Source organism: Amblyomma mixtum, chromosome 7 (genome assembly GCF_055824585.1).
Source record: "Amblyomma mixtum isolate Tamu chromosome 7, ASM5582458v1, whole genome shotgun sequence".
Lineage (NCBI taxonomy): Eukaryota > Metazoa > Arthropoda > Arachnida > Ixodida > Ixodidae > Amblyomma > Amblyomma mixtum.
The window spans coordinates 21,402,197-21,427,692 of NC_143018.1; the positions used below are offsets into that span (position 1 = coordinate 21,402,197).

General features: G+C 48.6%; 1 protein-coding gene across 1 annotated transcript; it reads right to left on the minus strand.

Annotated features, from left to right (window-relative positions):
- Positions 1–290: 290 nt before the first annotated feature.
- Positions 291–5,983, minus strand: LOC149335209 (uncharacterized). Its single transcript, XM_089551888.1, has 4 exons — positions 5,894–5,983; positions 3,239–3,277; positions 1,789–1,981; positions 291–438 (listed from the first exon to the last, which is right to left on the minus strand). The coding sequence occupies exons 1-4, from the start codon at positions 5,981–5,983 to the stop codon at positions 368–370; spliced, it is 393 nt and encodes a 130-aa protein (XP_089408014.1). The 3' UTR covers positions 291–367.
- Positions 5,984–25,496: the final 19,513 nt, after the last annotated feature.

Here is a 25,496-nt window from a genome sequence, read left to right on the forward strand (position 1 = left end):
CATGTGATGAAAAGCCATTTATTGAGACAAACTGCCGGCGGAGTTGTGGGTAAGACTGTACACAGGCGCCGCCAGGCGGCCGTTCGCCAGTTTTTTGCAGGAAAATCGTTCCATGCGGGTCGGCTTTTGTAGCGCGCTTGATGATCTCCTTTTGTAACCCCTTGCGGTACTTCCTTACTATTTAATTCAAAGTAATGTGTATGGTAAGTGAAGAATATTGAGATAATTATGTAGTAAAGTGAAATGTTTTGAGTTCTACTAAGAGCGTGCGCAATTGAACGACTCAGAAACGCTTTCTTTAAGAGGCAAAAAAATTTATTGGCGTCGTAAAGATAGCTTGAAGAGCGCCCGTGTATCAAGCTACCTTTCATGACACACTTTTAATTTTTTCCTGGCAGGTACCATAACGACGTCGGCCATGCGTCTTGCATATGAGACCTGCGGATGCAGAGTTTGTTGTTAAAGCTTTACAATAAAAAAATAAAACAGCAATTTTTGTCAAATTAAATAGCAGACATAACGCACGGAGTCGCTTCTTTCTCTAATCACGCGAGAGAGCTCAAGAGAATAGTAATGCCAAAACATCCCGCTCCCAAAATACTCGCACCGTCCTCTCTAGATAACTTTGACGAAACCATCATCATCATCAGCCTGACTACGCCCACTGCAGGGCAATGACCTGTCCCACGTCTCTCCAATTAACCCTGTCCTTCGCCAGTCGCGGCCACCGTATTCCTGCAAATTTCTTAATCTCATCCCCAAACCTAACTTTCCGCCGTCCCCTGCTACGTTTGCCTTCTCCTGAAATCTACTCCGTTACCCTTAAGGACCACCGGTTATCTTGCCTCTGCATCACATGCCCTGCCCAAGCCCACCTCTTCCTCATTATTTCGACTACGATGTCCTTAACCCGCGTTTGATCTCTCACCCACTCCGCCCGCTTCCGATCTTTTAACGTTACACCTATCAATAAGTTTCTTGTTAACTGCGAGGAACCGAATACCTCTGGGTGTGAACGGGTGGTCTTTTTTTAAGGGTGCGTTACAGGACGTGCCAAAAGAATACAGCGTCCCAGAAGTCGAGCAATACATGTTCGACACTTTCTGGTTTCATACATCATCATCATCAGCCTCATTACGCCCATTGCGGGGCAAAGACCTTTCCCATGTCTCTGCAATTAACCCTGTCATTTGCCACCTGCGGCCATCGTATCAACGCAAACTTCTTAATCTCATCCGCCCACCTAACTTACTTTCTGCCGCCCCCTGCTGCACTTGCCTTCTCTTGTGATCCACTCCGTTACCCTTAAGGACCAGCGGTACTTTTGCCGTTGCATTACATGCCCTGCCCAAGCCCCTTTCTTCCGCTTGATTTCGACTAGGATGCCATTAACCCGTGTTTGTTTCCTCACCCACTCTGCCCGCTTCCGCCCGCTTAACGTTACACCTATCATTTTCCTTTCCATAGCTCGCTGCTGAACCCATTTTGTTAGCCTCCACGTTTCTGCCCCACAGGTGAGTACCGGTAAGATACAGCTGTTGTAAACTTTTCCCATTAGGGATGTTGGTAATCTGCCATTCGTGATCTGAGAGAACCTGCCATTCAAGATGTTCCAATATGTTTTCCCCAACCGTAAAAAGCGCTTTTGATGATTTTCATCGTGCTGGAGAGTGCGCACCTAGAATAAGCGCAATGAAATAGCGTTGTGTTGTATTCCGCTTAGTGGCGCATAAGCATCTAAAGTTACGATGCACTAACCTCAAGCATGCAACGATATAGAGCGCTCACCCTTTCCGCAGGGGCAGCCTCCGATGTAGGCCTTATGTTTGGTGTTTTTCGGCCACTTTTCTCTCGAGCAGCCCTGGCCGACTGTGCTATTCCTCTTTCTGCATTTGTTTCCCTCACGTTCAGTCATCCGAGTGCAGCAAAGGCCTGCTTTGCAGTTGGCCTCAACGTCGCAAGGCCATCCCTCGTCGTAACGCTGGAGGCAATATGACGTCAGCATTACTTCATCTGCACAATATGCCAAACGCACACATATGGATGCTGCCGCTTGGCGATGGTCGGGATCAAGCCTTTTTTCATCCTTTTTAGAAGTTAGTTTACCTATTCTTTTGCGTATATGTTTCACGGTGTATGCCAAAATTCTGTCTCGTTCATTCGTCACTTGAAAGGCTTTGCATAATGTGCCCAAAGAATATAATCAGATAATTGATAACTGTGGCATGACATTGTCGCTGCACCGCCGTACTGGTGCATGCCTCTCATTGGTTTTTACAAAGTGCTGCAGAACGCTGGTCGATGCATACTACCGGATTTCTCTAGATCTCTCCGTTTTCCCGGTATTATTGGCTACGTGTCTCAATATTTTTGAATAATAAAAATTCACAATAGAAAACATGGGTTCTCTCAAGTATGTTCTATAACTACGCATTGCGTTAAGACTTTGGATGAAATAACCGAAATTCTCGGCGTCCACCGAGTAGTACACATTGCTTGTTCAGACGATTCTAATACATTAGACGACGTCCTTTTTGGTAAATTCATCACAAGAATGAAAACGATTGGTGTGACTGCTAATATATGCATTGATTTACTTAATACTTTGCCATGCCTGCGCAGTCTTGAAATATTGCTGAAGTACACCGCCGTTTACTGGTTGTTTGCCCTAGCATTCGTCTGGAGTCGATTTTTGGTCCTATAATAATATTTAATTATCTTCATTGACCAGCTTGTTCAAACATGGAAACCTTCAGTTTCATTTGCATTATTTGATGTCGTCGGCATAATTTTTATTCATATTACACCAGTTTCCGACAAACTGATTCTCAATAACAGCTTGCAGTTATTCGCATGTTTTTATGGTAGGCAGGTAGTAAACATACTTTTCGAATAGCTGTTGTGTTGGGATCAGTAACAACTCCAACGAATTGGAATTTGGTACCATATAAACAATGGCATATATATATGCAGACATTGTTATAAATACCTCGATACGAAAATAACATTCTGATCAAAGGCGTGAAGCTCATTGGTATACTTGGTCCTCAATGCGGCAAAAGGTGTTTTTTTTTTTCATGCACCATATGGACAAGATTAAAGCGTACACGACTTATGTAAGACATACTTTCGAATATGCGTGCGCGGCATGAGATCCGCATGCACCAAGTGACACTAAAAAAATTAGAACATAGAAGTTATTCTAATTAATTAATAATTTATAGACCCCTCGACTCACCGTCAACCAGGAGGGGTAATCCAGATCTTGACTTGCTCCCTGAAAAAAGAAAAAAAAAAAGCCCGTCTAGTCTTCCTCCAGTACCTGCGATATTCTTAACTTCTCATAGACCCGGAGACTACCTCTCAAAGACCCCTCAGACCCTCCCGCCATAAACAATAAATATTATATCAATTGCATTTTCATCATTTGTCGTGTATAACTCCTTTTTTCCTCAAACGACTTTTTAATGAAACACCCTGCTGTAATTCCCCATTTTCGCCACGCAGTAATTGAAGTGTGATATCTTGTACTGTGCCTTGAATTTTAATTATTATTTCAAATGTTTTGTGATGTGTTCCTTTTCTTTAATTGCATGCATATATGTTGTACTGAGCTCTCATGTTACACATGCACTATTTTTCAATTAACAGACAAATGAAGCTCCCTGAAGTACATTCTCTCAAGCAGCGCTATAGATGCTTCCAGCGAAATCGGGAACCTGGCCTCCAGTTCGTAATTCACCAGTGACCGTCGCACTGCTAGGGGCAAGTTCGCTGGTTTGCTGCACCTGCCAGCGCCCTCTCTCGTGGGGAAAACGACTGACATCAGAGGCAAATCGTCGACTTCGCCGGCAAGGTTTCTTCCCAGAGTGCCGATGATCAGTTCAGACAACTTCCGAGGCATGAAAACTCCCTGCAGCTTAAAGGTGCACTGAAGAGGATTCTGAACTTGTCTTTTTGCCGCAGGAACTCGATCTACACGTTCCTAGCATTCTTAGAAACTGCGAATTATTGCCCTGTGTGGCCGATTTCCCTAATTAAATCGAATTGACGTCCGGCTCCCGCCTTTATTTTTTGAAATCTCCCTCGTACGGTGTGCGGAGTCGACCAACGCGTGAAGTGCCTTTCAGCCAGCTCCGTGGAGGTTTTGCTTTCGCTTTATTTTCTTTTTTAGGTTTCCATAAATAAATAGTTTCATTCGCAGATAATATAGCCGCAAAATAAGCCAGCATAAATAAAAATCGGCGTGGACTACTTCCTACTACGGATTACTACGTATTACTCCGCCGATGGCAGAGCGGCAAGCCGCCACGGGACTGGGTGTAAGGCACTCCACGCGTTGGTCGACTCCGCCCATCGTACGAGGCAGAATTAAAAAAAAAAAGGCGGGAGCCGGACGTTAATTCGATTTAATTAGGAAAATCGGCCACACAGGGCAATAAATCGCAGTTTCTAAGAAACCTCGGAACGTGTAGATCGAGTTCCCGCGGCAAAAAGACAAGTTCAGATTCCTCTTCAGTGCACCTTTAAGGACGCCTCTTTTATTGGCTGCGACATTGTCCACATTTGCGATACATCTATCGGTCCACCCCAGAAGGCTTGCCAGGTGAAAGGACCGAACAGTCTTTGAAGGCCTCCCTTCTTTGGCCCGCCCTCGATATTCGTCACTCAGCAACGGCCTCTGTGGTCTCTAATGAACATCAATGGTCGCCGTTGTCTCCGGATGCCAGCTTCAGACATCCACACGCCTACCTTACCGCTTTATTATTTCCTCCTAAGAACCATCGGCACCTGTCGATCTGCATCGACAGACTCATATGGTGGCCGGAAGGGATATTTATTTCGGAGATCACAGCTGAATTGGCCCCATATGGGCTCATCGCTCTCTAGATTAGCCGTTACGGCGCCCCTGAACAATAACGGCTAACCATGGTCGTGTGTTGGAACCGGCCCTATTCAGCAATATATCGCGTTTCTCTGCGCCAAGCTCATCAGAACGTCCGCTTATCACCCTACATCCGAATGTGTCATAGATAGCGTCCATCAGCATCTGAAAATTTCAGTAATAACGTTTGCGTTTCCCGCCTTACGGACACCTGTTGTCTCTGCCTTCGCCGCGAGAAAAGAGTTTTATTTTGGCTGCGTAGAAGCAATGAAGTGCAGTGTCAAGTACTAATTGAAACTTAGGCCCATTTATTTTTTTGTGTTGGATGTCGGCTCTCCAAAAGTTGCATGCAATAACGGGATGGGCATATGGGGCAAACAGCGTGAAAAAAAACTGCGTTGACATTTTTGGTCTAACATATAGCGAATACATAGCGCCCATAGATCAGGCCACATTTTTGTCTTTGCCGGATTCACTGTTAGGTATGCAGCAGTTAATGACAGAGCGGCCGAGTGTATGTACAGGGGCGATGGAAAGAAACGCGAACAGGGGGGCGCTCCGCTGTTTGAATTTTTAATCGCACTTTTACTTCGGTGGCAGCATAAAGATGCTAGAGTCGTTCGTGATGCATTCTAGGACGACTGTAAGGTCTTTTTTTTTGTTTGTCACCCAGGTAAAAGCGCCATAAAAATAAATTCGAACAGTGGAGAGCTTAGGCGCCGGGCTGTTCGCGTTTCTTTCCAAAGCGATAGTACACTGCCCGAGATATGGTTTTTCAATTCAGCCACATTAAAACTAATACAGCAGGTCGAGCCACAAAAACACACACCCCTACTGACGTTGGTATGTTATCTGTATTTAAGCAGGACAATTTTAATCCGCGTACTAACTGGAAAACATTGCAAACAAAAGTGAAGCCAGTATTAATTCAGTCAGAGCCAACTTTTTAGCATATCAAGTGCTATGTTGTAACCTGCACAATTATTACGATATCAATTCTGAACTTACCTCCACCGCATGATTCCCCGTGCAGTGTAGAATAACAATGAAGAAAGCGGCAGCAACAATGACCATCAGGGGCTTCAGTGAGTTCATCATCATGCCTACTAGACCTCAGTAGCCGTGGTAAGGCGAAAAATTGCCGCCAATTTATACAGTAGCTGAATAATTTTGTTTTTGACCTGATAACGTGTTTTTATGCTTCCAATTTGACTCTCTTTTTCCTAACGCAGGCCTCTCTTCTATCTCTCTCTCTCTCTCTCTCTCTTTTGTATGAAAACTGCATCAGACAGCCAGAAATGCTAAAAACATTTCATTAAAAATTGAATGAAAATTTGCGCCGCAAAAAAATTAATGAAAGAAATGTCGGAAACAATGCGCAGTACAGGAAGCTGCTCGCCCGCAGCCTGCAAGCAAGACAACGCTGGAACAGAGATCAATTGACGGGACGAAATGACAGAAGAGCGCACTGAACAAGGTAGTATTGTTATTGGCGCTTTGCTGTCCCTCCGAGCGCTTCGCTGAGCTGGCCGTTTAAAAATTTGTGCCTGCTGCGCGAGGAGTAGGCAGGACGAGGAATTATTTATTCATTAAAAATGAAATGAAAATTTGCGCCGCAAAAAATTAATGAAAGAAATGTCGGAAACAATGCGCAGTACAGCAAGCTGCTCGCCCGCAGCCTGCAAGCAAGACAACGCTGGAACAGAGATCAATTGACGGGACGAAATGACAGAAGAGAGCACTGAACAAGGTAGTATTGTTATTGGCGCTTTGCTGTCCCTCCGAGCGCTTCGCTGAGCATGCCGTTTAAAAATTTGTGCCTGCTGCGCGAGGAGTAGGCAGGACGAGGAATTATTTATTCATTAAAAATGAAATGAAAATTTGCGCCGCAAAAAATTAATGAAAGAAATGTCAGAAACAATGCGCAGTACAGCAAGCTGCTCGCCCGCAGCCTGCAAGCAAGACAACGCTGGAACAGAGATCAATTGACGGGACGAAATGACAGAAGAGAGCACTGAACAAGGTAGTATTGTTATTGGCACTTTGCTGTCCCTCCGAGCGCTTCGCTGAACTGGCCGTTTAAAAATATGTGCCTGCTGCGCGAGGAGTAGGCAGGACGAGGAATTTATTGTATTTGTGAGCACCATCGAATCACTTCTGACGTTTTGATATCTACCCAAGAAAATTTCAGGGCTTAAAAAAACAACAGTATTACTGCAGAAGTAAGTATATCATAGGCAGATGAAACCGCTCAATAATGTGGTGCTCAATAACACGGACAGACAGATGCGCAGAATCCACTTTGTTATAGGGCGTGCGTGGATGCACTAACGTCGTCTTCTTAATGTTTTTCTTTTCTTAACGTTCTTTCTCTAAAGTCTCTGGCTGTAGTCTTAATATTCTTTCTCTTAAAGTCTGTGGTTGTAGTCCTCTTGCTTTCTTGAATTCACTTTGTTATAGGGCATGGGCGGAAACACTAACGCCGTCCTGTTAATGTTTTTTTTCTCTTAACGTTCTTTCTATCAAAGTCTCTGGTTGTAGTCTTAATCTTCTTTCTCTCAAAGTCTCTGGGTATAGTCCTCTTGATTTTGGTTATATTTAACTTATTGTTTCCGGTATTTTACGCCGCTAATAATCTGGTCGCCTGCTGCTTTGTGCAATAGATGACCATAATAAGCTTAGAGCGATTTCGTTTACACTCGGACACATAATCCGATCCTACAAGTTAGTGTGTTTGTTTCTACGCCAGTTTTATGCGCTTTGCATATATGTAAACAAAAACAGCCTGTTTATGTTGCGCCTCATGATCCTATGAATTGCATGTCGAATCTGTTTTCACTACTGAATTTCTTGTGCGTGCCTCGCTTCTATGTTCTCGCGTCGTGCTCATGTCCAACGTTTTGAATATTGGAAAAGCGTAAGGTTTTGAGCCGTTGCGGTGGCTCAGTGGTTATGGCGCTCGGCTGCTAGCCCGAAATACGCGGGTTCGGTCGCGGCGGTGGCGGTAGCATGATAGACGCCCGTGTACTGTGCGTTGTCAGTGCACGTAAAGAACTCCACTACGGCGTACCTCATCACAGCGTACCGAGATTTTAGGCAAGAGCGAATCGAAATAAGTTTGAGTTGTGTCACTTACTACTTTTATTGCTCTTTCGGGGTTTCATACAGGTTGAGAACACAGACCGCTTAATGCATTTGTGTCAATGGGCCAACCAGGCCATAGCTGTGGTTAAAGCAAAGGAATGACGTTCGGCCTGCTTGTGGAGGCCATGAGATTAGTCCCAGAGACTTACGAGGTTGAGGCAGTAGCCACCAGAAGACGACGTTACGAATGCGTTATGAATGGATAAACAAACTGTAGAACAACAGCAGACGAAAGACAGAAACGGAGACGAAAAGGACGAGTCTCCCTTTCTGTGTCGTTCGTCTCCTGCTGCGCTGCAGTTTGTTTATTAGCCATGCAAAGGCAATCGTCGCTGTTTACCAGTATGCCTGCTGATTTCGGCAAACGCTGTCCCTTGCTGAACATGTTTACTAAATCAGTCCAGCGTGGCAGTGCTTATTTTGGGTTAACAGTTAGTTCACAACTGTGACAGATTGAACGACAGTGCTGCAGTGGATATGGCATGCCCAAGTGGTTGTTTCAATAACTATTGTAGATGGCGCTACAAGCCTCAATGTGAGATGTGCTGTTTTCTAGCTGCTGCCACAGGTGGCGCTGTGATCTCAGGATGGTAGCAGACCCCACGAAATCTCGAAACGTGATGAATAAGAGCTAACGCTCTTAAAAGTGTAATTACGGCTGCAGGAAATCGAGTACTGTTTGTAAGGGACGGGGTCCACCACAAGAGTAAATCGACTCGACTGCAACGCCTGCGCGCTTACTCTACATACACGCCGGAACGACTGCACAAAATTCTTCGTGCAGCGTTCCCAATGAGCTCGAGCTGGGCCGTTGTGGTTGTGGGTGACGTACATTTGGTGCCAGTGGGCCTGTGTCTTTCTCGCGAGCGCGAGGAATTTCTCTGCAGCCTGAGAAGATGGGAAGTCTTCAAAGAAGCCCTCACGTCACGGGTACGTTCCAACGAGAGCATCTAACGTGAGGTCATCTGTTGTTTTGGAACTCCTGGTGCACAGTGTTTCATCGTTTTTTTTATTAATATTTGAATGCTAAACATGCGCTCGTTTTGGAGTGCTATTTACGGATTTCGGACTATTTAGTAGTAAACACTGTTTTTTTGGTTTGGTTTATGGTTTATGGGGTTTAACGTCCCAAAGCGACTAAGGCTATGAGAGACGCCGTAGTGGAGGGCTCCGCAAATTTCGACCACCTGGGGTTCTTTAACGTGCACTGACATCGCACAGTACACGGGCCTCTAGAATTTCTCCTCCAAAGAAATTCAGCCGCCGCGGCCGGGATCGAACCCGCGTCTTTCGGGCCAGCAGCCGAGCACCATAGCCACTGAGCCACCGCGGCGGCTGACTATTTTTTTTTTCGTACTCTGAAATTCTGAGTGGTTTATCTTGTGGAAAGCAAACGTTTCACATTATTTGGTTTCACTGCGTAATCCTCTGTTCTAATGTTTAGCGATAAATGTATAAAGTAAAAGCGTAACTTTTATGTGACAAGGTCTTGAGCAAGTGCAACCTGTTAACAGTGCCCAATTTGCTGACAGTTGGTGGAGCTTACTAGTAATAAATCTGCCTCAGTACACAAGCCTGAATATGACGTATTTTTCTATACCTGTAACGGACCTTCTCTGGGCAAACGAAATCTCTGTAGGTGCAGCGGCATGTCGTAATCCAAAGTGTAGTGTTCGTCTGCTCGCCAGAAGCGCATAATTCCAGGCAAAATCTGAAGCTCGAAGGCATATACTCGCCGGGGTGTGAGGGCACTAGAGAATGTGCGATCTGCGGTCATGCGATCCAGGTGGTCCTTCTGTCGTCGTCTTCCTTCTTTTTGTGGTCCCATGAAAGTATTATAATGGAATGTGCTATGTGCAAGCATGTTGGTATATAGAGAACTGCAAGATACGAATGTGTCGCGTCCTGTCAGAGTGCATTTGCGGAGACCACACCACAACATACTTTGCAAGAGTTGCGCTGCGAAAAAAAAAAAAAATAATGTCGACCATGTGTGGTGGCGTGTGCGCGTTGAAAATGCGGAGGAGGAATCCTCGCTACCCCGCACACTCCGCCGGGAACCGCGCAACTAAACTATGCCGAATTTACGGACAACTTTTTTTTTTTTTAGTAGGAAGAAGGAAGGAGGCAGAGGGGGCAAGAAGTCAGCGCAACTCACAACACAGGACAAGGTGCTGCAGTTACGCTTCAGCAGTTTCCCTCACTGTCGAACCAACAGCTCTCTCGTGGGCTTTTACCTTTATCCGGGTGACAAAATCTGCAAGCTAGTAGATTTCTCCAGCGCGAAAGTATTGACGATTACAGCATATGCATCAACATGTAGCCTCTGAAGAAAGGTTCTCTCAGATTGCAAATTAGCATTACAGTGCTCTAGAATAGCGTGGCCCGCGAATCTGCAGTTCTCGTTTTTTTTTTTTACACGGAAGCATGGAGCATAGGCGGCTCTCATCTACCCAAAGCTACTGTAAAGCCGCTGCAAAGTACCTTAATTCGGCCCTATCCTTAGATCAACTGGTTGAAAACAAGCTACGAGCTTCAACCGCGCATGTGCAGTTCATACTGGTGACAGGTGAAAATGAGAGGCGCCTGTCACTTCGCACGCATATTTGGCGCCTAGTGGATGTCAATGACACCTGCGGCGGCCAAGCGCGTTTGTTTTCAATTCGTGTTTGTGCAGCAATCGAATTTTCGCCCGCTTCCCAGGGGGCGCAACGGGAGAAAAGGTAAAATACGCGAAGGCCCAATTAATCTTCGCAATGGCAGATATGTGTCCATATCAAGACCTTCGCTGCAATCTGCATATGCGCAGCAGAGCCCTGGTAGAAGCGGATCGCAGTATGGAAATGGTTAATTCTCCCGTTGTCTCCACATGCGGAGGATTAGAAAGTGCTGGTTGAAGTGGCTGAAAACAAAAGCGCAGGCCCCTACTGCACAGAACGCTCTGCGATGGCAGTACGCGCACTGCCGCTTCTTTCCGCATCGTGAACGGCTTTGAATGTTCTTACCACCACCACCAAGAGCGAAAGGCATGTCATATTTTGGCGCCTTTGTAGAAAGAAAATAATTGTGTTTTTTTTTTCGAGTGTAAAGAAGCAAGCAAAGACACCTTAAGACACGTGCAAGTTATTGCTGCTTAATAAAAAAATTTATTTTCGACCAGTGTCATGAAACAGCAAATTGCTGGCGCTAACCACCAGGACGGGCATTGGAGTATGGTTCGCAAACTCCAAAACTGTCTCTGTTCCACAAGCTACGATAGCATGTGTATTCTGCAAGCAAATAAAAGAGAGAAATATGAGTTCAAAAACAGATTCTAGAACTTCGAGGCAATAGCTAGAGGAACCGTCGGGATGAAAATAGCTAAAAAAATATTACTTTTGTGTTAGAGAAGTGCGTTCCATTAACAAAATTACTTCAGTGCAATTCAAGCAATAAGAACTCCAAAATGCAGTTCTAACATTCTATTTGCCCTTTCTACGTTGCTGTCTTACGCTCAAATGAAATTAAGATAAGCTCCTCTGCCACAAGCCCCCGTAAAATTCTGCTTGTAGCTCGCGCTTTTCTGTCACTTTGTGTTAGTGGCGATTGTGAGGATGGCAGGAATTTTAGTGATAAAAACATTTCTCTAGAATTCTTTTTGGCAACAGGGCAAAAAATTGTAGGTATTTTTACCACCTCGTTAGCACTACACCAGAAAATGATTAAAAGGCCAGTATCACGTCATTCTAGGTAATAGCTTTGGCCGTATTTATTTTCCTATAAAGAATAGCGTTGTATTATTTAGTTACATAAATTTTACGAAGGAATTTTCTCTTGTTCACAAAACATATTTGATGTACGTACAAGCAGAACAAGTATGCGCAGTAAATGTTCAAAAAATAGAAAATTGCTGCGCTGTACGTCGCATAGAACATCTCTTCAAAACCTGATAATAATTTGACTCTAATTTTAAATTCATTGTAAGCATTCCCCCTTAACCTTTCTGTAGTGGCGAATCAATAATATGAGCTTTGATTACAAGACAATATCGGAGCGGAATCAGCAGAGGCGTTTTTATTTTGCACGTCTAATCTGCCCTGTTCAGTTCTGTGCAAAGTAAAGCGCACAGTGGCTGTGTATGATGTGAAAGTGCTTGATTCTCCTTTTCATAAGCACGTGATTTGTCACTGGGATAGGGAGCATCGCCTACAGATAAGATAAGAGCAAGTGAGATGTCACAATTGGAGACTACAGTCTGAACAATCTATTTAAGATCGGGAAAGCTACTCAGGTATAATTGATGAAGTTGGAAAAGCTCTTTTATCATAATCATCATCATCGTCACCGTTCCCGCTACGTTCTGTTCGTTACAGACTTCATCCACTGATTTACAATTAACGTTATCAAGCCGTAAATAAAGATTTCATTTTCACCAAAGAAAAAAAGGGATCCTTGGAAAAAAAAGGGGGATAGGAGAAAAGGATTCGCAGCAGCAGATTTGCAAGGCTCCCACCAACCAGACAACGGCGAAAATTTTTTCGTTATAAATTTTTCCTTGCATGATTGCTGTTCTCAATACGTAAAATGACTATTGGACGCTGTCTGGCAATGAAAGCAAGAAAAACAGAAAAATTGGAATAGAAACCGTGTCTTGTAAACTTTTGAAACAATGTGTTTACAAAAATTTTTAAAAAGTATTCTTTTTGCTTAGTTCCATTACGGTTGTGTGTAGTTTTGCAAATCGTTAATTATGCTTGGAAATGTGTTCGAGTGTGAGTTTGAGGATGCGAAAGGAATTGTTCGTGCACAACGGAGTTAATTTCTCTAAATTAATAAGGAATGAATCTAGCTTCCTTGGTACCGCTCTGTAATAACTTCTGAGTTTGCTTTTACCATTTATTTTTTGTGGAAAGAGATTTTGGCTTGCTCATAAAACGGTACATTTTCTATTGCCTGAACTGCTTTCTTCTGCAGTGCGATCAGTTTGTTTAAATTTTTAAAAATTGTGTCTCCTCATAACAGGGTGCAGTAGCGTAGTTTGGGGTGAAACAATGCGCTATACAAGAGCGTTTTTACTTTGGCTGGAAATAAACTGCGACTCCTAATCGGGATTCCAGCTACTTTTCGCACTTTTCAGAAAAAGTGCCAACATGTGTGTTCCAATGCCTGCATTCGGAAAAAATGCCGAAAGCTTTCAGACATTTCTCTTTGTAAATTATATATGGACCAATGATAACGCTATCTGACTCGCCATCCTATTTAGCAGCTACATAAAAAAGAACGTAGGGTTTTTTCGAATGATTCAATTGGAGGATAATATTTTGATCCTATTTTCGCGATTTAAATCAAATTATGCTTGCAAGGGTAAAATAATTTTTAGAACTCTTCAGGTAAGTAAAGCATCACAGTCGTCAGTGTAGATAGGAAAGCTGCATGATTTATCAATTAACCGTAAGTCATTTACATAAGATAAAAAAGGACAGGACCCAGAATACTGTTCTGTGGTATCTCAGGTTGTAGGAATTTTATACGTGATTTATGCTCATTAACCTGCCTGCGCTCTCTGAGGCTTGCCTCTCCCCTGGAAAATTCTCACCACATCTGCCCTAAGCTCTTTAGGACGTGAGCACAGGCTGACCCATAGGTCGCAGAAAACCTGAACTTTCAATAATCCAGAAAGCTGAGACCGTAGCCTGATGCGGTTCTCATCCAAATGAGTGGAAAGAATTGATAATTTTCTAAAAACGGGATCGTGAAGCTGTCTATGATTCCCGCGTTATGAATTTTAATTTCTGTACATTTCGGCTTTCACTGTAGTTTGGAGCGTGGCAAATCAAAATGTGGCAGATCGCTTCTTTACTTCTAATGAGATTGGATGACCAAACAAAAATAAAAAAAGGAAATGTACTCCGTACGTACTTGGTGGCGTCATACAAGGGCACTTAAGAAGGTAAGGAGCGTAGAGGTTGTTGTTCTTCCTGTTTCTGACAAGTGATATACCGCATCTTTCTTGGAGACCCGGACGCCTTTGGCAGCGACCACTCCTATCTAACGGCCGCTGCACTACACAGCAGTAGTGTGTAAACGGCTCGCAATCGGCGCTTGATGTACAGCGCCTTCCTACAACATTTCCCTGTTGGCAAATAAATACCAAACATGACCAAAAGCGGTTCTAGCTGTGGAAATAAAATCAGTGTACGAGGAATTATAAGCGACCGATCATCGCTGGATACAATACACACGTGTGATGTTCATTCCCCACGAACTCTACGAGTTTGCCAACAGAGCATATGAGCGCATCCAGCTGCTTCCGTCAGTTTTGACAGCCAAATTCTTCCGGCACTATAGCCATGTAACAGCTGCGCAACGAACTGTTGCGGCACCCCGCAACCACCCCGCAGGGCCATCCCGCTGTGGTGGCCGAGCGCAGTCTGCACGATATCTCTCTGCACTGTCATTTGTGGATGAACCCTTAGACACGTTTTGTAGCGACAGCTGCATTACTGTAGCTACGCCAGCCGCTTCGCCTATTCAGCATGGTCGCACTTTTGCCGTGGTTGCACCTCGGCCGTGGTCGCACCGACCTTGAGCCGTTGCCTAGCAACCGTCGCGGTGGACACCCGAACCGCACCGTGCAGGAAGGGCGAAAGTGGGAGTGAAAGAAGAAATTGGGGCCCGTTATGCAGAAAATGAAAATTGTATTTGAGGAAAGGAAATCACGCAGTAACTGTCTCACATATCTCGGTGGACACCCGTCATCAGTTTGTAGAGGAAGGGAGGAAGCGGGAGTGAAAGAAAAACCAGAAAGAGGGGCCGTAATAAATAAATTGAGAATTCTATTCGAGGAAAGGAAATTACGCAGTAACTGTCTAACATATCATTAACATAACATAACATATCATATCATAACATATTGTTACGTAGCCGTTGGGGCTCGTAACCGAAACGCTTTAATGGTTGACGTGGACGGCACCGGAGAACAAGCCAAGAGCACCCAGAGGAAGCCGGAACCGATCTTCTTCTTCTTTCACTCGGCGGTGCACGCGACTTGCGAAGAGCAGCCGCCTAGTGGCTGCTTGTGGAAACGTATCATTACCCCCCTCCCTAAAGAAAAAACATCGACCCGATGCATGCGCAAGAAAAGAAGGTAAGAAAAGCAGTTCACAAGAACATGGCAGAAAATAAGCAGTTAGTAAGCAAGGATGGTGCGAAAATGAACGGTCACAAGAAGCATGTGGTTATGGCGTGGCGGTAGGCTGCTAGCGGTGCTCGCGCGAAAAGTACGGCTTCATTCGCACGACGTGGACGACTTCGGGCTTCTGCTGGCGGCGATGAGAAGTAGAAGAGCCGTCTGGAAGAAGTTCGTATGTGACGTCACTGAGCTGACGGACCACTCTGTACGGACCGAAGTACTGCTTTAGCAGTTTCTCGGAAAGCCCTCGGCGTCGAATCGGAGTCCACACCCACACCATGTCGTCCGGTTCGAAGGTCACTACTCGGTGGCGGTGATTGTAACGCCGAGCGTCTCGGCCTTGCTGGTTCCGGATGCGCAGTCGCGCAAGCTGCCGTGCTTCTTCGGCGCGCTGAGTAAAGTCCTCGGTACCAGCTTCGGAGTCACGACCGTCATGGGGCAACATGGCCTCTAGCATGGTGGACACCTCGCGGCCATACAACAGAGAGAAGGGCGTCATGCGCGTTGTCTCTTGTTGTGCCGTATTGTACGCGAATGTGACGTACGGTAGGATGTCATCCCAAGACCGATGTTCAACGTCCACGTACATAGACAGCATGTCGGCGAGAGTTTTGTTGAGACGTTCGGTCAGGCCATTCGTCTGTGGATGGTAGGCGGTGGATTTGCGGTGGGTAGTGCCACTCAGCTGCATGACGGATTCCAGCAGCTTGGCCGTGAAAGCTGTGCCTCGGTCCGTTATGACAACTGACGGGGCGCCGTGCCTGAGGACGATGCGCTCGATGAAAAATTTCGCTGCTTCGGCTGCCGTGCCTCGTTCGAGGGCCTTTGTTTCAGCATATCGCGTGAGGTAATCGGTAGCGACTATTATCCACCGGTTGCCCGAGGAGGAAGTTGGAAAAGGGCCCAACAAGTCCATGCCAACCTGCTCGAATGGAAGTCTGGGCACTTGGACAGGCTGCAGTAAACCAGCTGGCCTTACAGACGGTATTTTCCGTCGCTGGCAATCGTGGCACGTTCGTACATAGTGGCGCACTGCCGCCGCAAGTTTGGGCCAGTAAAAACTCTTTTGAATGCGAGCCAAAGTTCGAGCATAGCCGAGATGACCGGCGGTGGGCTCATCATGACATGCCTGCAAGACTTCGTCGCGGAGAGTGTCTGGCACGACGAGGAGATAATCCCTTCCCGTGGGAGAGAAGTTGATCTTGTAGAGCACGTCGTTTAGGAGACAAAACGAGGAGTGCGTTCTGGCGAAGGGACGGGGTACTTCCGTAGTACGGGCTTTCAGGAAGTCGATGAGTGGAGCGAGTCCCGGGTCCTCACGTTGGCGCTGCGAAACAGTGACTGTGTCGACAGTTGCGATAAGAGGGAAGTCGGGCTCTTCGTCTTCGTTCGCCGACTGGATAGGCGAACGGGACAAGCAGTCGGCGTCGTTGTGCTGGCGTCCGGACTTATACACGATGGTCATGTCGAACTCTTGTAGACGTAAACTCCAACGTGCAAGGCGTCCGGAGGGATCGCGCAAGTTCGTCAACCAGCAAAGAGAATGATGGTCGCTCACGACCTGGAAGCGGCGGCCATAAAGATACGGGCGAAATTTCATCACTGCCCAGACAACAGCGAGGCACTCTTTCTCGGTGGTGGAATAATTGGTTTCAGCACGAGACAAAGTCCGGCTAGCGTACGCGATGACTCGCTCAGCGCCATCCTGCCACTGTACGAGCACAGCGCCGAGGCCTACGTTGCTTGCATCCGTGTGAACCAGGGTCTCGGCATGGGCATCGAAGTGGGCAAGCACAGGCGTTGTTTGCAAGCGGTGCCGTAATTCATCGAATGCCTTTTGCTGTTCTTCTGTCCAGGTGAAGGTGACATCATCTCGGGTGAGACGCGTCAATGGGGCAGCAATTCGTGAAAAGTTTGCAATGAATCGGCGGTAATAGGCGCAGAGTCCCAAAAAACGCCGGACTGTCTTCTTGTCGGATGGAGTAGGGAAGTTGGCGACGGCTGCAGTTTTGGCGGGATCGGGCTGAACACCTCGACGGCTGACGACGTGGCCCAGGAACAGGAGCTCTTCGTAACCGAAGTGGCACTTTTCAGGTTTCAACGTGAGGCCGGCAGATCTTATAGCCCGTAGCACGGTGGAAAGGCGTTGGAGGTGTTCCTCGAACGTTGGGGAAAACACAATAACGTCGTCCAGATATACTAAACAAGTTTGCCATTTAAGGCCGGATAAGACTGCGTCCATCATTCGCTGGAATGTCGCTGGAGCGGAGCACAATCCAAACGGTAGGACCTTGAACTCGTATAGTCCATCCGGTGTGACAAACGCAGTCTTCTCACGGTCCCGTTCGTCTACTTCGATCTGCCAATAACCGCTTTTGAGATCGAGCGAGGAGAAGTAGCGCGCATGGCGCAGCCGGTCCAAGGAGTCATCAATGCGTGGTAGCGGGTAGACGTCTTTTTTTGTGACCTGGTTGAGTTTGCGGTAGTCAACACAGAATCTCAGACTGCCGTCTTTCTTCTTAACCAAGACGACAGGTGAAGCCCAGGGACTCCTCGATGGCTGTATGACACCGTCATTCAGCATTTCGTCTACCTGCTGAGCGATGACTTCGCGTTCCCGCGGTGACACTCGGTATGGGTTCTGTCGGACTGGTCGGATACGTTCGTCGGTTATTATGCGGTGCTTGGTGAGGGGCGTCTGCTTGACCGCGGAGGCAGACGAGAAACAGTCTTGAAACTGAGAGAGCAGCCCGACAAGTCGATCCTTCTCGGTAGGTGATAGAGCGGGGTTCACATCGAGGGCGAATTGGGCCGGTCGGCTGGCAGATGTCCCGGTCTGGAGTGCGATGCAATCAGAAGTTTCGGCGATATCTTCCAAGTAGGCGACCGTGGTCCCTTTGGCGATGCGTTGTCGCTCATTGCCGAAATTGGTAAGGAGTACATCCGCGAGGCCGTTGGTCGGATGGACGATACCGCGGGCAACACAGACGCCGTGATGGAGCAGCAGCTCAGTGTTCTGTTCGGCCACCCCTGCAGCACTCGACTGGTCGTCGCACCTGACGGTAACGAGAGTACATGAGCGTGGCGGCACGGTTACATCCGCGTCAAGGATGCGCAAAGGTGCGTGGCGTCGTTCGGCGTCTGCGGAAGTCGGTGCAGGCGGTGAAAACGTGACCAAACGGCGAGGAACGTTAATGACGGCACCATGCTGTCGTAAGAAGTCAAGGCCGAGGATGAGGTCCTTGCAACAGTTGGGCAGAATAACGAAAACCGCAACAAACACGGAGTCGGCAATGGTGACTCGTGCAGTGCAACGCCCTAAAGGTGTCATAAGGTGGCCACCAGCAGTACGAATTTGGGGTCCAGGCCATTCAGTCCGAACTTTTGCGAGCCGATCCGCGAAATTCTTGCTGATTATTGAGAAGTCTGCTCCGGTATCTACTAAAGCAGTCACTGGGTGCCCGTCAACAAGCACGGGAAGGTCGGCGCTAGCTGTGTCATTGGTATGAGGGAAGCTCGGAGTCACGGAATCACGCTGCGGCGGCGTCGCTGTCACGGAATCACGCTGCGTCGTCACGGGGGGGTCTTCGGGACGTCGGTTTCGTTTTTCAGCAACCTGCCCCCCTGAGGTCGCCGCCTTCAGTTTCCCCGGCGTGGGCTTGGCGATCGCCCCCTCAGCGTATCGCTGAAAGTACGACGGCTAGGTGACGAGTAGCGGACGGGAGAAGGTGACCGTTGGCGGCCGTTCGGTGAAGTCTGCTGGGCAGCAAGGTATTCCTCGATTTCCCGAGGTCGCTCACCGAACCGTGGGCGCGGGGCGTGACGTGAAAATCCCTGAAGCCCGAGTTCACGGTAGGGGCAGCGCCGATACAGGTGGCCGGCTTCCCCGCAGTGGAAGCAGAGCGGCCGCTGACGAGGAGTGCGCCAGATGTCGGCCTTCCGGACCGGTGGTTGCATGGCGAGTCCCTGCTGCGGTGGCCGCTGGTAGGAGGGTGGCGGCAGTACGGACGGCGGCTGCGAGTCGAACGGGATAGGCTGCGCAGGAGGCACCGCGGGCTGACGGACAGCTGCTGCATAACTCAGAGGGCGTGGCTCGGGCAGCAACTGAGGCGGTGCAAACGCTTGCCGGATCTCCTCGCGCACGACTTCGGTGAGGGCAGCGGGTGTGGGATCAGGCGAGATGATGTGGAGTTTCCGGAGCTCCTCGCGAACTACGTCTCGGATCAACTCTCGCAAAGAGGAATGTTCACTGGCGCTGCACGAAGCGGCCACTGAGCTGAAGGGCTGAACGTACGCAGACTCGTTTCGTCGGGAACGCTGCTGGAGGGCTCGCTCAATGAGGGTTGCTTCACTGATGAAGTCGGCAACGGTCTGGGGGGGATTCCGCACCAAACCAGCGAAAAGATGTTCTTTTACGCCCTGCATCAGGTGGCGCAACTTCGCGGCCTCCGTCATGTCGGGATCAGCCCGCCGACAAAGACGGGTCACGTCTTCGGCAAACATGGCGACGCTCTCGTTGGGCTTTTGGATACGGGCTTCCAGGAGGCGGCGCGCTCGGTCGCGGCGGTCGGGGCTGGAAAACGTATCGCGCAGCTGCTGGCGGAAGGCATCCCAGCTTTGAAGACCGGTCTCCCGGTTCTCGTACCAGGTTTTGGCGCCGTCTTCCAGCGCGAAGTATACGTTGCGCAGCTTCATGGCAGAACTCCACTGATTAAAGTTGGCCACACGTTCAAACTGTTCAAGCCAGTCGTCGACGTCTTCAGTAGGAGCGCCATGGAAACTCGCCGGTACACGGGGCTGCTGGAGGGTTAGATGAGGGGAACTCGCCTGCGCCATGGGATGAAGCTGAACGGGGCGGCGGTCGGGAAGGAGACCGAACTCTGGGGAGAGGCCGTGAACGCGGCGGCTGCTGCGATGAACGGGTGTAGATACCAGCGGGAGTCGGTCGGGACTCGCTGAACCGCTGCGAGAAGAGGTCCGGGACATGGGATCTTGAATGCACCTCCACCAGTGTTACGTAGCCGTTGGGGCTCGTAACCGAAACGCTTTAATGGTTGACGTGGACGGCACCGGAGAACAAGCCAAGAGCACCCAGAGGAAGCCGGAACCGATCTTCTTCTTCTTTCACTCGGCGGTGCACGCGACTTGCGAAGAGCAGCCGCCTAGTGGCTGCTTGTGGAAACGTATCAATATCATTAGCATTATATCGTTTAACCACAGTGAAGCCTAAGCGTAGTCGTGGCCTGTAGCTCGCTAATTCTCTGTCATCTCGGTGGACACCCGGACCGCCCCGTACAGGAATAGAGGAAATGGGAGTCAAAGAAGAAAGAGAAAGAGGGGCAGTAGTGAAGAAAATAAAAATTTTATTCGAAGAAAGGAAATTACGCAGTAACTGTACCGCATATCTCCGTGGACACCCGGCCGTCATCCGTTTGTAGAGGAAGGGAAGAAGTGTTAGTGAAAGAAGAAACAGAAAGAGGGGCTGTTTTGAAGGAAATGAATTTGAGGAAAGCAAATTGCTACGCAACTGCGAATCCACGTCCAGGGACGAAGATGAAGAAGGAACACCCAGCGAAACAAAACAAAAAAAAAATCTCAAAAACTCTCGATGCATCCCTTTTCTTGGGTGATCCCCCTGTGTGGGTATGCGCCATTCTATGAGGTGAACAACAACAACAACGCGAAAGATTGACTCTGACTCAGCGAGTTCCACTCGGCCAGCTGTAGCTATCGCGTCACTCCAGGTTTAACCAAAGCTAAACCACAGCCAATTTTTAGAGCGCAGCTCTTTGGCGTCCGTTCCTGGGTTTCGCGTCGTCGTCGGCGTCGGCGTCGGCCTCGTAACCAGCTCCGCCCCCAATGTCACGCTTTTCAATTGGTCGAAATGCTCGTGACGTCACAGTGCGCGAATTTCAAATGGGGCCAATTGTACTTTGGCTAGTAACCATGCAACCAATCCAGGGATCGTATAGTGATGCTGTAACTAAGTTGGACTGAGTTTAGTTAATTGCTTAATTAAACAATTAGCCTAATTAATATAGAGGAGAATGAAGAGGTCAGAAGAAAAGAAAAGAAAGACGCGCGCCGCAGCGACAACAGCGTCCGCGGAAAAAAACGCTGCTGAAAAAAAAACAGATAAGTACGAAGCCGCGTTCCCTCCACCACCACGCACTTCCCCACTCAGTAAGACGTTGCTCGTTTCGTATACGTTGTGTCGAACATCCTAGACAGTTCCAACAATTGACAGGTTAATGACAGAACACGATGGATAGAAATGCAAGAATATAAATATGAAATAGCCTAATTAACCTTTCTAGTTAGACCGCATAAATCAATAAAACCGAGAACGAAATTGGTCGAGTTGGGGAATCGAACCAGGGTCTCCGGAGTGCGATACGAGCACGCTAGCCACTCCGTAATGCCAGCTGAATGGTTTGGAATGAACAAAGGCGCGTCTAGCTAATACGGCGTCTTCGTTCACTCCCATCTTCCCCCTTTCCCTTACGGCGAGGTGCAGGTGTCCACCCAGATATGCGAGAGAGATACATTTCCTTTCCTCAAAAAATAAATTTACCGTCCAGCAAGGCGTACAGCCGAATTGGCGATGGCGTTCTGTGGACTCCCTGGCAGCGTTGCAAGACGCTGTCGCGTTCCACTCTTACAGGCGAAGCTTAACATGTTAACCACACATCAGTAACACACGCAGACAGCCAATGGACGCGTCATTCGCTGGCAGCACTTGATTCATCATTCACAACCACATTCTTAACGTACGCTCCCTTGCCGCACATGCCAAGGACGTATACCACGATCACATTCTGCGCCATTCCTCTGTACTTTGCTTTGCTGAAACCTGGATGGATCCCGAAGAGCCTCTCGAAATCATAGATTTCCTATACTGCTGTGGTGCTCGCAGAGACCACAACAGAGCGGCGGGAGTCGCTATCTACTTGCGCACAGGTCTCTCTGCAATACCAGTCGAAATGTTTGGCACGTCACATGAAGTTGGCGAACTGTGCGCCGCAAAGTTGCCCAACGGCTTGCTGGTAGTAGCTGCCTACTTCGCCCCTACCGCACTCACGAAAGACGTCGTGCACTTCCTGCAACTCGCATTAACCGTCCATCGATCCACACCGATGTTAGTAGTGGGGGACTTTAATGTTGACATAAAGACAAACAGCAATTTCCTAACACTTATGCGGGAGAACATCCCGTTCCTCTCGCTCGTAACGCGTCCCACGGCTGTGACAACCTCGCGAGGCACTTGTATAGATCTCGTCTTTGAGAATCAAGCATTGGTGTACCAAGTCGAACATATATCAGTCTATTTCTCCGACCACAAAGCTTCCTTCATGACTGTCAAGAACTGTTAGTGGAGTCTTTGTTAAAGGAATACGTGTGAAAAATAAAAAAAAAATTCTGTGATAGCGCATACATGTGTTGCTCGATTTCTTTGCCTCAATCTATCGAAAAGGTGAAACAGCTTATTTGCTGCGCTCAAATTTCGCATTAGGAAATAACGTAATCGTCGGTAATTTTTATAATTCAATTACATAGCCTCTGGAAAACACGCATGATTGACCAATTGTCGTGTCCGGTCGCTGTGTTGAATGCAGCGAAAGACGCACACGGTACTTTAAGACTTCGTTTATTTAAAGCCGATGAGGGTGCGACCAGCGTCGACCGAGGCAGGAGCCGAACTGGCCGACCGAAGAAAGGAGGGAGCGGAGCAGCGTCCACGGGAGCGAGTGGCTTCCCAGAACAGGAGGAGGGTGCGGGGGCGCACCGTGGGGGGGCATCGGGTGACAGCGTGCGACGAGGGGCAAGTGTCGTTAGGAGGAGGATTGAGTGGTCGTTAGGAGGAGGATGCGAACTGTCGTTAGGAGGGGAATGCGAGTGGTCGTTAGGAGGGGGCGCACACGCACAAAAGCAATAAGGGGACACAACACTTCCTTCCCCCTTAGAAAGTTGCCTGGTATCGTGCAGGGGGTCGGCGCTCACGCGTGGAGGCGCGCTGGCTTTGTGCGCTCGGGGGAGAAACACTTGTAGGCTGGCTGTTGTTCGCTGTGTCTCCTAGGTCTGTCCTGGGCGAAGTCTCTTCTTCCGGGAAGGGGTGCCAGGCTATGTGGGAAGATGGTGCACGTGTTCTCTCCGCTGGCGGACAGCTCTCAGACGGCGTCGTAAATCTACGCAGCTGGTTGAGATGTCGGCGTGCTACTGTGCCATGTATGTTGACGAGCCAAGAGCGCAGGCCTATGCGTCTGACAATTGTAGCTTCCTCCCAGCGTGGCTTTTTCAGAAACTGTCGGGCGAGGACGCGCTGCCCCTCATTAAGCGTGCCGCAGCGCGGAATGGCTTTTTCTTCCCGGAACGTCTCTGCCTTTGGCTCGGGGAGGATGGCTGTGAGCTGGGTTCGCATTTCACGCTCGAACATCATTTTCGAGGGGGTCTCGCCTGTTGTGCTCTGAACTGTCGTGTGCTGCTTGAAGAGAAAGCGCGCAAGGCGGCGCTGCAGCGAGCCTGTCTGATCTCTTTCAAGGGCGCGTTTTAGCTCGGCTACGTAGCGCTCGGCTTGTCCGTTTGTCGCTGGGTGGTAGGGGGCCGATGTAACTGATGAGATCCCGTTGTCGCGATAAAACTTGAGGATCTCCGCAGACACAAACGGTGTTCCGTTGTCCGACACTACCTTGCGCGGCAGGCCGAACGTTGCAAATAGTGATCGGAGGTTGTCAATGACTGCTGCCGAAGTCGTCTGTCCCATTTGCCTTATCTCAAGCCACTTTGTGTAGGCATCTACGACCACAAGGAAAGTGCAGCCCTCAATTGGTCCTGCAAAATCAATGTGCAATGTGTGCCATGGTGTGTCTGGCTTTTCCCATTCTGGGACAGGAGCTTTCGGCGGGGCGCTCCGGCTGCTCTGGCAAGGCTTGCATTCTCGCACCACTGTTTCGATGTCGTTGTCAATGCCAGGCCACCACATGTAGCTTCTGGCACACTTTTTCATTGCAACGATGCCCCGATGTCCGGCGTGGATGAGAGACATAGCTTGTGCGCGTAGTTCTCTCGGCATCACAACTCGGGACCCAAATATGATGCAGCCGCGATGGGTGCTCAACTCTGTAGCTCGCCTGCGGTAAGCGTCGAAGTTGTCCCCTTTGAGTTTATGCACGTTGCCTTGTTGAACAGCTGTGTAAACTAGCCGGAGAGCTGCGCACTTCTGCGTAGATGCTGCAACTGTGCCTGCTGTAAGCGGAGGTTCTGGCAGTGCTTCGAACATCAGAACGTCTCCTGGTGGAAATGGTTCGTCAACAGTTGCGTCTAGTGGCAGACGGTTTAGCGCATCGGCGTTTTGATGTTTACCAACCATGTTCTGGCTCGGCGTCTGGTGTATGCCGCATATCATCACGCCTAGTGGAGAAAACCAGTTTCTCCCTAGAAGGCTTGATCCTGTGCCCTTCACAACAAGCAGAGGTAGCGTATGGGTCTGGCCGTTGTAGTTAACCTGCACGTTGGCAGAGCCCAATAGTGGCAGATTGTGTCCTGACCACGTTCGCAGGTGCGTGTCGTCTTGTTGCAGGGCGGGTGCGTCAGATGGCCATGAAGTTCGGAACGTGTCCTCACTGATCAGAGTACAGGCTGCGCCGGAGTCCACCTCGAACTTAATCAGCTGGTGATGTACGCTTACTTCTGTAAAAATCTTCGGTCGCGTGCCGAGATTCATGGTGTTCAGGTCGTACAACACAGATGGTGTTGCTGATGTTGTTCCATGGAGATCAGATAGCGGCGTATTCTCTGAGGCGTTGACGCTGTGATTAGGCTGGGAAGGTGACTTTATCTTGGCAAGTCTCCGTTTCGTAATGCATGCTCTTTCGATATGCCCTCGCTTGTGGCAAAAATTACACGTGGCTGACTGGAATCGACATCCCTGGGGGTTGTGTTGGTCGTCACACCGCCAGCAGCGTTGTGCCTTTTTGGCCGATTTTACAACAACAGAAGGCTTGCGCACCTGGTTGCTTGTCTGGTGTACCGGCTCGGTGTTCCGGCGAATCCCTCTCTGCTGGTGACCGGCGCTCTCCGCTCGAACGGCGATGTCGTAAGCTTTGCTGAATGTGAGGTCCTTCTCAGCGAACAGGCGCTGCTGCAGTGACTCGTCACTCAGTCCGCACACAAATCTGTCGCGTAACATCACGTCCAAGGGAAGCATGGTGGTGTTAGCAGAAGAAGCTGCGTCTCCCTCCTGCCCGGTAGCTGTTGTCGACAGCGTTCCAAAATTGCAGTCGGCAGCGAGCTTCTTGA

Coding starts and splice junctions, on each gene's coding strand:
- LOC149335209 (XM_089551888.1), bottom strand. CDS start 5,983: ATGATGAACTCACTGAAGCCCCTGATGGTCATTGTTGCTGCCGCTTTC. Junction 3,278..5,893: donor CGGGGAATCATGCGGTGGAG/GTAAGTTCAGAA, acceptor TTCTTTTTTCAG/GGAGCAAGTCAAGATCTGGA. Junction 1,982..3,238: donor ATTACCCCTCCTGGTTGACG/GTGAGTCGAGGG, acceptor TATTGCCTCCAG/CGTTACGACGAGGGATGGCC.